Source organism: Pogona vitticeps, chromosome 2 (genome assembly GCF_051106095.1).
Source record: "Pogona vitticeps strain Pit_001003342236 chromosome 2, PviZW2.1, whole genome shotgun sequence".
NCBI classification, from domain to species: Eukaryota; Metazoa; Chordata; class Lepidosauria; order Squamata; family Agamidae; genus Pogona; species Pogona vitticeps.
In genome coordinates, this window is record NC_135784.1 from 278,266,551 (window position 1) to 278,280,474 (window position 13,924).

General features: G+C 45.1%; 1 protein-coding gene across 1 annotated transcript; it reads right to left on the reverse strand.

Moving 5' to 3' along the window:
• Window positions 1-423: 423 nt before the first annotated feature.
• Window positions 424-11,904, reverse strand: OTP (orthopedia homeobox). The gene is made up of 3 exons (XM_072992674.2): window positions 11,447-11,904; window positions 10,305-10,732; window positions 424-2,258 (listed from the first exon to the last, which is right to left on the reverse strand). Exons 1-3 carry the CDS (start codon window positions 11,481-11,483, stop codon window positions 1,728-1,730), a joined length of 996 nt encoding a protein of 331 aa, XP_072848775.1. The 5' UTR covers window positions 11,484-11,904; the 3' UTR covers window positions 424-1,727.
• Between the last annotated feature and the right edge of the window lie 2,020 nt (window positions 11,905-13,924).

A 13,924-nucleotide genomic window follows, 5' to 3' on the forward strand; every position in this document is an offset into this window, starting at 1 on the left:
TCTGCAAAATGAAGCCGGTTTGTGTGACCACATTCCTCCTGCTCTTACTCTAAGAACGAAAAAGGTGCCTCTCCGTGCAAATGTTTCACCAGCAGAAAGGACTCCTGGCTTCTTGGCCACCTTCGCTGTCACGTCCTGCCTTTCATTTTACCAACACACATTAAAGGGTTACCCGGTTGGTTCTGCCTATTGCTGTTATTTCCACGATAAACTTGCTGCTTAGACTTTAAAGGTCATTTGCGCGGAGATATTAAAAAGTTTCTTTATATGGAATCTTAGCTATCATAAATTGAATGCTTCTTCGCAACGTTGAAGTGAGCGAACTATTTCGAAATGGATGACAACTTCCCCGCGCTGAGTTCTAAATTAAAAGGGGGCATTCCCTCTCACTTCAAACACCTCTTATCTCACGCCACACCATCATTCTTATTATCACATATTGAAAATGATTTTATTTATCCATTTACATTAACTTGATATAAACTTGTCGGGGAAAGTCAAATCATATGCTTTATAGTAGCCTCAGACATTTATTAAGAAACCCAAAAATTCCATAATAAATAAGCACAGACAGTAAGTTTTCTTCTTCTTCTTTTTTTTAAAACATATCACAAATCGACCAGTATGTAACAAGAATGCTTTATCTACACAAAACATCCTATTTCACAGTTTGTTCATTCTTCGAAATAGCTTCTGTTCTCTGGGACCGGACCAGCACATGCAGAAAGGGGGGAAAAATATAGTTGAATTGTTTTATCTGTACAAAGTCTTTGTCAGGTTGGAGATAGCTTAAGTCCACGTCCGCCGGGCATCTCTCTGCCTTTTTCAGAGAGGAGGAGATGCTTTTAGGGACAACAACCGAAACAAAGAAAAAAGATCGACAGAATTTGTAACTGAGTCGTTCTATAAATCAAAGCACCCACTGTCAAAGGGAAGTGTTTGGGGCTGCGTTTGAATTACGTAATTCCGCCCTCCCCCATTGTTTAAAAATGTTGTATCAAAATGGGTTCAATAGTTTCCCTCGCCGCTTCACATCAAGACCATCATTGTTTCCTTAGAGCCACCCCAAAGGCCAAGCTTGCCCGTTAAGAAAACCTATCAAAAACCCTGGAACAAACTCAGGTCTTCATTGGTATACATACATATTTTATATATACACACATATAAGCTCTCTCTCTCTCTCTCTCTTTCTTTCTGTCTAGTGGGTCCTTATTGTGCTTTCTCTGAAAAAATAAAAGCCCAACAGACGGCTTGATCATTCGTGGGTGATTTGGGGTGTGGAGCGGAGTGGAACTGAAGGGAGGGCAGGCGGGTGGAACTTCAGGAAGAAATTAAGTGAGGTCCATCGAGTCGGGTTTTTTCTTAAATCTTAATTAAGACACACGTTGGCTGTGTCTCCTCCGCCCTTGGAGCACAAGAGGCTTGGCTGAGGGGGGAAAGGTATGTGTATGTGCGTGCTCACAAACCAGTCCACGGGTTTCAGATCCTGAGTCTACTCCCTGGCAATCGTTTCGCTTTGTTTCCCCTCCGTCTAAGTAAAATTAAATTAATTAATTAAATAAATAGATAGATAAATTTTGGAAAAAATGGCGGGAACAATGCGATCCGCGCGGGTGGAGGGGGAGAGCAGGGCTCTGAGGTGAAGACAAGGGCGGGAAAGCGAGCGGCGCGGCTGGGGCAGGCAGGCTGGCTGGCTGGCTGGCTGGGGAGGCGGGAGGGAGACGCCATTAGGTGAAGCTCATGGAGACTGTGTGCTCTAGCGCCTTTCGGCGGAGGGAGGCGATGCTGGTTCCCCGCCACACGTCGCTGCTGTCCGGGGAGCTGCAGAGCTGCGGCGATCCCGTCACGTTGCTGGGGCCCGGCAGGGAGGCGGGCACCATGCCGGGGAAAGCGGGCTGGTAGAGATGCGACTGCAGGCCGGCGCCGTTGGTGCCCCCCAGGCTGTTGGACAAGCCCATGGAGTTGGGCGGAGGCCCCGCCGCCAGGCTGCACTGCGACAGCGATTGCGCCATGGCCTGTTGCCTGCCCAGCGCCGGCGGCAGGGGCAACTGCGAGACCCCTGGCATGGCGGCCGCGGCCCAGCGGGTGTCGTTGGCGTGGAAAGAGCACAGGCTGTCGCCCATGGCGGCCGCGGCGGCGGCGGCCGCGGAAGGGAACTGGGGCAGGCCCGGCGTGGGCAGAAGGGTGCCGGGGGCGCGGAACACATTGGTCGTCTTCTTGCGCTTCTTCCACTTGGCGCGCCGGTTCTGGAACCAGACCTGCCCGCCGTCGTCCGAGGAGGGAGACAGGAGGGGAGAGAAAAGAGAGGACGGGTTAGTGTCGGCCGAGGCCTGCGTCGGCCGCCAGGCAAACCCGGGGAGGCGCCGCGGCCTCCACGCCCTTCCGCGTCCCCTTCCCCACCACCACCACCTCTCTGAGGAAACAAGAAACCGCTCTTTCCCGGTGGCCGCATCGAAGGGGCTACTTCTTATTAAGCAGGGCTTCTCATTTTCCTGACCCTTGGAAGATGCACCCTCCTCTCTGTTCATCCACCCTCATGAGGACCGCCGTGTGTGGCAGGCGAGACTTACTAACGCCGAAGGGCGGCCGTAATAGTTCCGTTGGGCCTTCGGTAGGGAAAAAAAAGAGGCTCCTTTTTAAGGTAGAGGCACCTGCCTCCTCTAAAGGCAGATGGCCTAAGGAGTGAAGTAAACTGAAGTTAACATTCGGTGATAACTGCAGCTCACTTTTAACCTTTCAATAAAATAACTGACGGAAAGTTATGTCTGTCAAGTATTAAGTGTATTTTAGTGTTGGTTTCACCTAGCAAAGTTGCCATTGTTATTTTTGCCTTTACAGTATAATGTTATCAGAGATATTATAATCTTTTTACTTTGTTTCTTTAACTAGCAAAATCCTCATGGGGGGGGTGCATAGCCACAACATCTTTAAAAATGTCACAGTTATCTCGAACTGTCTAGGACCTACATGTAGGTTGTACATAATGTAGCTTTAAATCAGTATAAATGGGTTCCAAACTATTTGCAAAACTCCATCTTTAGCCCTTTTATGATTTTTACCAAATTCATGGGCATTTCTTTCAAAGTAATATTTAAAGTGGACTTCTCTACAAACATGCCTAATTATTCATTTCTTCAAGCCCCACAAGAATTCCTTTACTTTCATCTGGACTATGCTTTCATTGGGCAGATAGTTCAGTGAATTAACTATCTGGCTGCAGAACCAGGGGTTGGGAGTTCAGTTCAACACTGCATTCCAGAAGATCCAGCTTGTGTGGCTTTGGGCAAGCTGCACAGTCCCAGGATGTCCCTGGCAGAAGGGAATGGTAAACTACTTTTTAGTAGTTGTCTAACTAGAAAACCTTGGAAAGGGCCGCTGTAAGTCAGAAATCACTTGATGGCACACCATTATTATTTTATGCTTTCATTAAAAGTTGAATTTGGGGCTCTTCCAATTAAACTGACATACTTTTAAGAGTTCAGGTTAATCTTATTTGTGGTTTAGAGTGAGACAACAAGAAAGCTCTTTGCTGACCATTTGAATTCAATTAACTTAAATGATCAGCTAGTGAGATATAAAGGATGGCCAAGAATACCTTAATGTAAGTACAAAGGTGTACTAGGTTGTAGCTGCAGAAAATAAAATATTTATTTTCAGAATGACTGAGGGACTCATGTACCGTAATTGAATTGTATCCATATGTTCCATATGATATATCTATCTTCATTGTGTATATATCCTTAACATTGGCATTAGTTCCACATATTTCACATAGTGAATACTTACATTAGAAAACATGGCATTCCTTACCTCTATTCTAATGACTCTTGTGTTTTATATGCAAGAATTACTGGTACATATATATGTGCCTGTGTCTATACAGAGATTGTTATTTAACACTAGTGCTGCATAAGTTATTGTTTGACATCCTCCAAATTTGTATTGTCATCCACATCAATAGCCAGATTGGAAGCTGTTTTCACATCCACAAATGGCATCCATATTCCATCTGTGTTGCCTGTGTGTGGAGCAGAACTGCATGGTTCTTAATCTCAAGGTTAGGAATCATACATTCAGTGATTCGTGCATGCTGAAATCAAGTATTTTGCCGGAGGAGTCACATACTTAGCATCCTGTTGCGTACATGCATCTTAAACCAGCAAGGAAATCTTTGTACCGAAGCTTGTTTCTGTACACTGATTTTCTTTCTGGGGTCAAGGGGATAGTGTGTTTTATTATTAATATGTGCATGCACCTTAAATGTGAATATGCATCGCAGACAGGTTTGTTATGAGTATAATATTCAATAACATGAGTATTTACCTCTGCTTTTCGATCAGTGATACTGTGGACAGATATCACAGTGATATATAATGCAATTGGAGAATCAGGTGATGCATATTTACTTAAGTCCCCTTCTAGTGAAAGGAATACTATTTTCTGATGTTCTTCTTCCTTCTTGAGAATGACAAGGATATTTACATTATAAATGTAAATAGGACCCAAAGGTTAGTTCTTCCTTATCCCCAGGGAAGTATTAAAATAATGCAATTGGTAACAAAAGTAGAGTAATTACGGACTACTTGAAGAAGATGCCTACCTACTTAAGAGTATAATTTCAAGAGTACTATGATGATTCACCCAATTCTTAGCTGCTTTGGAAATACAATATGACATTCAATCCTGAGGTTTCTTTTGAAAGAAAGGAAAATCTGAGCAGCAATCTATAGCCTTCTCCATCTTGTTTGGTGGAGAGTCCCACAGAGTCCAGAATTACAGGACTTTAAAAAATATGTGTAAGGTCCTAATTTTCTCAGCTGTGGAGGAAGAAATTTCTTTCCTTCACTGTCAATGAAAGAAGGTCCATGTTTACTTATACATACTAGGTATCATATAATTTAAATTGAAGGGAATTTTTTTGTTTTCCATTCAGCCATTCTCTGTGTGTGTGTGTGTGTGTGTGTGTGTGTGTGTGTGTGTGTGTGTGTGTGTGTGTGTGTGTGTGTGTGTGTGTGTGTGTGTGTGTGTGTGTGTGTGTGTGTGTGTGTGTGTGTGTGTGTGTGTGTGTGTGTGTGTGTGTGTGTGTGTGTGTGTGTGTGTGTTATAGAGTGGTTTCCTTCAAGTAAGGTTCTTTGTTTCCTTGGGTAGGTTATAGAAATTAAGCAAGCGGGGCTGGTTTAATGTGAAAACAGAACTAGAGGCATTGCAATCTGAAACCTGTTTAAACCGAATTTATTGGGACTTAACTTCCACGTTAAGTCTATAAAATAGAATCCTAAACTAGTTTTATTGCACTTAGAGCCCTAATCTGCCACATATTCACAGTGTTATCGATATCCAGAAATACATAGAATCCTAATAAATGAATTAACCCAGTCTGTAGAACTATCACCCACGTCTTGCCCGGTTTTAGCTGACCCGACCGTCAGTTTTTGTTCTGTTTGTACCCCTGCGCCTGGCCCTCTGTCCCTTTCTATTGTCTCTCTTTGCTTTGGCTCTTTGCGCCATTTAGGCGGCTGTCCTCCCTCAAGACGCTTAGTAACGGATTTATGAAGGGACACGACTTTAATAGCATAGAAGGAGACTAATTGCTGCGCCTTCACATTCTGTGGCCCCTTCCTTTATACAGCCAAGCCTGAGTTAATTCTACCTGTTAAAAATACCCCCGAGCCAACACACGGCTCAGATAAGCAGACTAAAAAATTGGAACTGGGATTTTTGATAACGACTTGATTTAATTTTTCCATCCGACAGTTTGCGGGGGTATTGATAACAGTATATTTGTCTTGAAAGTACATTCATTACTTTCCGCGGGGTAAAACTACTGCCTTGCCATCCTACCAACCCTGGGTTCAGACTCTCTAGGTTCTTGAGTTTATTCCGCTTGGGAGGCAATCCTAAAGCAAAACCCGTGCAGATTTGAATGGGCCTGGACTGCACCTTCTCTTTGGACAGGGAAATGTGTTTGTCTATTAGCGAAAAGGATCAGTTGTCAAGGACCTAAATGTTGCAGGAATAGTGATCAAAAGGAAGAAAGAACATAACATATGGAGATGGGGGAGGGAGAAGCGAAAGAGAGAGAGAGAGAGAGAGAGAGAGAGAGAGAGAGAGAGAATCTTGTTCCATTATGTTTTAGGGTTAATAGTTAAATGGCGGCCACAAAATCTTTTTATGTGTCATGGTTTACTGGGGTTGTAAAAGAATCTCCATCAGGTCTTCATCGTCTCACTTCAGAGCGACGGCACATATGCTTTGGAAAATGTGAAACGTATCCTCTTGGAAACCGGTGCATGACAGATTAAAAGACAGAGGAAACCTGAGGGAGGTTTTGAGAAGGCACACTTGACAACTCGGCACTGGAAATATATTAGCCACAGGCATTTGGGCAACTTCGGCTTGTGAGCCGAAGAAGTAGCGACTCCCTCTCTGCCTCCACATCGCCCAACGTTATTAATACAACACTGAGGGTCTAATGGAGTTTGCAATTTCAGTCTCTGCTTCTATGATACTTGCTGTTACAGTAATATAGACATACTGTAAATGTATTTGAAAATATATAGCCCGTTTAATTCCCCAGCTATAAAGGGGGGGGGGAGAAAGAGGGGAGAGGATAACACTTTCTTTTCTTTTCTATCTCCCAACGCCTTATGAAGATCTCATTGGAATCCAGCAGATGATTAATGCGAAGATTTGGTAGGAAATCTGGGGAGCTGCATTAAAGCTCAGATCTCAGGTTCATTTCGATCAGCCAGCCGTGAACTCTAGGCCGAATTCATTACGCTTTAATAGTTGCTGGGAAAGGAAGAAAATGCAATTTCTCATTCCATTAGAAAACTAGAAAATACTCTCAGCTTGTCCCCTATTAAGATGTGGCAGGTGACACGGCCATCGCGGGGGACAAGCTCAATGGAGTCCCAGCACATTATATTTAGGTTGGTGTAAAATATTGAAAGGCAAGCCTGGCTGTGCAGAAGTTATTTCACTGATTTGCTTTTTATGTAAATAAAATATTGAAAGTTAATTAATCAGCGCGAGAGACTAATGATTATGCTTATTATATTGCATTGGATCGCTGTCATTTGCATGATTCTCGCATTGCTGCTTAATAAGCCATTCCAGGTTATAAATAATTCTGAAATTGGTTTCTAATAATGGCATGCTATAAAAAGAATGGTTTTATTACACTCAGTCTGGAAAGAGGCGGCGGTGTGGGGTGGGAAGGAGAGGGGTAGTTTAGACATGGCAGAGGCCTCCTCCTCCTTGACAGGCAGGAGTAGCTTTTTAAAATGAAGATAGGAAAATGGAAAAGAGATGATTTATCCTTGCATATAATGGTACATAGAAGACTGCTCTAAAGGCAGGCATGTAGAGCATTTCCGGAACAATGTGGAGCCCCCTACAAACTGGAAAGATAGTGTAAAGGAGATCATAAACCCATCCATTACTCTTTCATTTCCATGTGGTCAAGTAGCAAGAATACAATGAACTGGGAAGTAAATACATTTCCCATAATTTATTTTTGCACAAGCTTACACAATGTTAATCATTTTGAAGTGTTAATTAAGAAGGTTATATTGATTTGATTACTTTTTAAACTGCAGAACATTATTATAAAGAATATTTAAATTGCCACTCGATTAAACTGTTTCTGTTCAGTTGCCTGAAGCCATTAGAAGGGTGTCGGATTATTCTGAGGTCATTAAGATATTTTTCACAGATCATATTTCACTTGGAGGTAAATCCTATTGATGTGAAAGGGATTTATTTACAAGTAAGACTAAAAATTAGCAGCATAAATACAATTATGAATAGGCTATAAGGAGGTCATGTAATGTGCTAACATGCTTACCCAGAAGGAAAGGCGACCTGCAACATTTTAAGTGCTTTTTTTTTACTCCGGTTGGAGTAAACAGATATATGGTTAATGCCTACTTCTGATGATGTAGTTATTTTGTTTTGCAATATTCGGGAGTGAAAATCAGGAATGCTAATTAATATGTATTAATGAAACCCAGATATTTCCTGCACGTTCTTATTTTCCTTTATAATTACTCAGTGTACTTAGAACTCTGATTATTATTTGCTTTCTATGAATTTCCGGGGGGGGGGGGAGAATGGATGAGAAGTCACAATTTCAGTATTATACATTTTGCTCTGTTGATCACATTCTGGATAATGAAATTGCTGTCATTAGCCCTTGGGGGAACCAAGTGGCATTACTATGCTTCATGTTATTTCTCTTTTCTCCTCAGCTCCTTTGTCCAGTTATATTTTATTTCAATTTCCATTCAGTTTAATTTAAATTAGTTATTGCAGTTTAAAAGTTATATACTGTACATATTTGACAAAATAACTATCTGTATGTTTTACTACACAGAAGACTTACAGTTTTTGTTTATTAAATGGTGTCTTTCAGTATTAGGCTTCCTTTTATTTTGTTAAATGTCACTTTGATTTAAATTCATTTGGATACCCTAAACAGTTTTTGGAGACCTTTATTAAGATATATACTAATTCTATACACAATCTGAAACAGATTTGTAAGCAATTAAGTGATGGCAGATGATATAATTGAAAATCTTCAAAAGTCTTTTTGAGAATTTTAAAGTGTTATTTCTGTGATCTTACTGGATGTATGTGATTGGAGTTCTCCAGTTCCTGGCTAAATTAGTTGCACAGAAGTTTGTTTTATAAATTCAGACCACACGTTAATCCTCTATAGATTTACTCGGAAGTAAATCTCATAAATTGCCATCTAATTGAGGTCTCAATAAACCTGCTCATAATATCAAACTGAAAGAATTGTTATCAGAGCTAATAGCGCTCAATTATAGCTTTTAAAAAATCTGAAACTCAGAGGAATCCATAAAAATATATATCCAGTTTTCCTTTTAAGAATCAGTGTAATCCTTTCTCATTAGGTGTGAAAGATTTCAATTAGAATAATCCGAATTGAAAGAACTAAGAAAAAGAAAATTTCAGGACCAAGGACAGCGCAGAAGCGTGTTTACGAATACGGTAGTGTCAGCCGGTGTTTTTTAAAATTATTTATTATTTATTTATTAATTTTTAAAAAACACTATTTGTGTTCTTAATAATTAAGCCTCACGATTGCAGAAACTGACAAATTATAAGGTGGATGACGTCTATAATTTTATTATATTCTTAGTATGTATTAAGTCAATTTCAGTATAAAACAAATCTCCTAATTTCCTACTGAACCTTGAAAAACATTTGAGGAAAGGGGAAATAATTTTAGGAGAGACTAAAATTATTTCCTCTTTCCTAAACTGTAGGCAAGGCGTTCATTAGTAAAGGATGAGATCTGTTTTCAGTCATAAACATTAACCTAGAATAAGATTAAGCTTTGGAGTCTGTCATGGGATTTTAATGGCGTTTTACCATCTTTCTTACACGATTTCCCCCAAAGGCCTTTCTTGGAAGCATATCCTATTGAAATCAATAGTAGAGAAATCAAGTAAGGTGTTTGGGATCGGAGAGCCAATCTGGTGCAGGAGGAGTCTATCCCTGAGAGTTGTAATATTTGCTGAAGATGCAAAGCCGCCACCCTCTTCGGCTGCTAGATAGAAAGCAAACGTGCGGTTCAGAGCTGCGGTGGGGCCGGCGGGGGAAGGAACGGGTTTCCTAAATTTTAAAAAGCGGGATCACTTTCCTTCTTGGCGTCAAAAGTGTATGATGTCGATGGTGCCTTTTTATTTAATGCCTGAATTTTTCTTTAAAACCCTTTTAGATAAAGTTCAAACGAAAGGGACATGAACAACAATAACAAGGAAATCGAAGTTTGCTTCTCCTTGCAGATTGATTGAAAATCTGTTTGGTTAGGTTTAGTTAGAGCGTGATCTGCGAGTCTTTGGTCCCTAGGTCTGGATCACGATCCAGGTTAATGATCCAGTATGGCTACTACTTCGATGGTCATTTTAGGTCAGGCAGCGATTCAATTACTCTCTATTAAACTCTTGCAGGTGGGACACCCCGATGTCCATGGCTGTGTGGGACGCAAACGGGAAGGAAGGAAGGAAGGAAGGAAGGAAGGAAGGAAGGAAGGAAGGAAGGAAGGAAGGAAGGAAGGAAGGAAGGAAGGAAGGAAGGAAGGAAGGAAGGAAGGAAGGAAGGAAGGAAGGAAGGAAGGAAGGAAGGAAGGAAGGAAGGAAGACCGGGTGAAAGGCGGGGGCGGGCGAGTTGTGGTCGAGTGCCCGAGCGCCGGTGGACGGAGGGATGGCTAGCGGGCCGGGGTGGGCGGGCGGGCGAGCGAGGGAGCGAGCTGGGCTCATTCATCCACATACCTGGACCCGGGACTCGGTGAGGCCGATGCGCAGGGCCAGCTCCTCGCGCATGAAGATGTCCGGGTAGTGGGTCTTGGCGAAGCTGCGCTCCAGCTCGTTGAGTTGCGCCGGCGTGAAGCGCGTCCGGTGGCGCTTCTGCTTCTGCTGCCCCTGCTGCTGCCCGCCCGGGCCGGGGTTCTGCCCTCCGGGCGGGCCCTGCGGCGGCTGCTGCTGCTGCTTGTCCGGGTCCTTGGCGCCGCCGACGGCCAGGGCGCCCGGCGCGGAGCCCACCGCCGTGATGTCCTCTCCGGGCAGCAGCGTGGCCCCTTCCACCGAGTCCGAGTTGGGCGCCAGGTCGCCCGGGTGGCCTCCGGGCTCCGAGCCTCCGACGCCCAGGCGGCACTTCACCGCCTCCCGGTGGCCCAGCAGCTCGGCGGCGTCTTTCATTCCTGCGGAGGCAAAGCAGCGGCCCGGGGCGCGTCAGCGGCGGAGGGAGGGCAGCGCGGTCCTCGGAGCCCCGGGCCCGCCGGAGGAGCCGCCTGCCCCGCGCCCCGGGGCCGGGAGGAAAGGGACGGAGCCGGGGCGCTCGCTTCCCCCCCCTCCCCAAGCGGAGCGCCATCCCGTTTAAGTAGTAGTCCGCCCCGGACGGGAGCCCCGCAGCCGCCCCCTCTCCCGCCCGGGAAGAAGGGGGCCGAGGTGTTCCGTTGCCTCGGGAGGCTCAACAACATCCGAAGCCAGCAAAGCCTGCATTTCTTTCGAATCGGTACACAGAGAGATATATGGGGACATTCGGATTTGAATTTTTTTTTTAAAGAAGAAAAATGGCTGAAATAAAAAGAAAGCCAGGAAGGGATACGAAGGGATGGGAGGAGAAGCAGAGGGGGCAACAAGCAAAAGGAAATGGCCCCCAGTTCTGCTTTTGGATCTACATATTCCATAGATTTTTTTTAAAAAAAGAGGCGATGTTAAATCAAATTAAACTTTAATACAGTACAATTACTTTTAAAGAAATTAGCCCATTTAGAGCGCATTAAGGTAAAATCAGGCGCAAATTGTCAATTTCCTGCCCTTGGCTTCTTCCTTGGCTACAGATGCTGCTGGGGGTGAGGAAGAGGGGAGAGGGAGGAAAGAGGGGGGAAAAGAGGCGTTGGGGGGCAACTCACCGAGCCGGGCGTCCAGGAGGTCGGCGTGAGATAGCATCGCGCACCGCTCCAGGGCGAAAGCTGTTCCCCCCCAAATTTTAGCGGTTGGTTGTTGGGATTTTTTATGAATAAAAAAAGTTAAAATAGATCCTAGCTCTCTAAAGCCTATAGATATATATATTTATATATAGATCGCCTAAATGAAAGAAAATTCGGTGTGTGGTTAAAAAGGGGGTCTCTTGCATTATAATGTCCTTTAGAGAGACGGGGAGGTGCTTAACACTTCAGTGAACCCGTGAGCAGCTCAGCGAAGGGACCAATCAGGAGGGCAGCCTGGAAATGTCAGCACCCAAAGAGTCCCCGCTCCACCCGCCGGTGCCGCCGCCGCCGCCGCCGCCGCCGCAGCCCAGCACCGTACGGACTGGGCTTTTAAACCCCCTTTGCAATTCGGTCTCTCCCTCTCTCTCCCTCTCTCTCTTCCTCCCTCTCTCCCACCCACCCCAAGCTGATTGCATTAGAAACAACCTCCCCCCCCCGATTTCCAATCCTCCCCCTCCCTCTCTTTTTAAACAAAAGTGACCTCCTGATCAAATTAGTTGGAAATGACTGGCAGAGCCAACCCAATAAAAGGGGAATATTGGGGGGAAAGTGAATGGCTGGTACGTCCAGTGGTGGTGTGGAAAGAAACCCAAACCGGCCGCTGCCCCCTCGCCCCTTCTCTAGCAAAACACTTTATCCGCTCCTGCAGAAGGTTCTGTCCCTGTTCTGGGCTTTCCACGGAGAGAGGGAGGGAGCCTCCATTGTAGAGGATCCGTGGTAGAGAGGGTTGTCCCGTTGGATGGCTTTATTTATGGACCTCTAGTCTTTTGCATAGACGTTGATTGCAGCTGCTTCGTGCACTAGTCGGAAAGGCAGCGCAGAAAAAAAGTAGAGGCTGCCCATAATGAAGTTTATACACTGCTCTGAGGTTCTTGCCGTGCGCTCTTCCCTCTCCTAAGCCCCCGCCCCCAGTCTCCAAGCATTGGAGTACACGAAATTAAAGTATTTCTATAAAACAGAAATGATTCTGCCTGTTGGTTTGGCTGTAGGCGAAGGAGAGCCAGAAAAGACCTCCAGGCGCCCCGTTCACTTGAGCGGGTGAGAAAGTTTCTAAGTTCAGCTTGTCTCCAAACTCAGTTTAAGACAGTACCTAAAGTGAAACGCCCCACCCCCCACCCCAACAACAAGCACAACAAAATAAAATAAAAGATGGTTTTCCTTTTGAATAAGTTAAACTATCCAACGGTTTCAAGTGCTTTGTACAAGGGAAGCGAACCATTTCTAACGTTCTGATTTTTCAAAGCCAGCCAACAACAAAGTTTAGATTAGTAATATATTTCTAACCAGAGTAATTTTCAAGATCATTAGGCATTTATGTAATTAGTGCCAAATCTATAAGCTTTTATTACGATTATTAGAGTAAAATCAGTATAAATTTGTACTAATTTACTACTGTTTAGACTTGGCTGTCAAGGCAAGAGGTTCTTATTGTAAATGATAACGGGGGAAATTAAGTGCAAAATTCTGTACCGTTTCTGATCCGCTCCTAAACAATCCGTTTCAATTGTATTTGTAGCAGAACAGAATGGCCTTTTAAAGTTATTTGATTCTCGTTCTCTCCGCCCCCTCCCCTTCCACGTTCTCAAAAGGAAAAGAGGGGAGATGCCATCTAGGCCAAGCAAAATGAGAACTGATATTTCCTCCTTTTAGCTTGATTAACATCGATTTTTAATTCGAAAGTGATGCAATTAAGATTATTCATTTAGTGCAAATAAAGCTGAGAGAGAGAGAGAGAGAGAGAGAGAGAGAGAGAGAAAATTAAAGCGAGGACTGGGCATTCGCGGGGGGCCCTTCTGTTAAATAATGTCGGGCAAATGGCTGTGGGCCGTGGTGGTTGGCAACACTGCTGCTGCTGCTCCGCCTCACCCCACGGGCTGCCCACAAGACATCGCTGGTGAAGCGAGCGGGGGCGAGAGACGGTTTCTTGGCAGCGCACAGAAACCGGGGAGGGGCGGCCGCTGAGTCTTGGGCCCTGCGCTTAAATTGGCGGGTGTGTGTGGACGACAAAGGGGGAGATGTGGAGCAGGTGAGCGCTTCGCCTTGCCCTTCGGCAGCCCATTCAGGGCAGGGAGGAGCACGGCAGGCGCCCTCCCCTTCCTCCCAGTTTGAGACTGGGAGCAACAGCAGCTGCCCGGTCTGGGCCAGCTATAGCCCAGAGCAAGTTCTTGGGGGCGAGGAGAGGGCAGCGGCTTCCCGCGGCAGCTTTTGGATCCTGCCGCTTGCCCTCACCTTCGGAAAGAACTGACAAAGGAGCGGTGCCCACTTGGTGCCCACTTTCCAAGCCAGCGCTAGGGGGGATAGAAGCCCGTGGAGAGGTTGGCTGGCGAAGGGCTCCCCTCCGTCCTGCGGAGCAGCCGCCTCCTGTGCCCGGCAGGCGGCCGCTTTGAGAAGCAAGTTGCC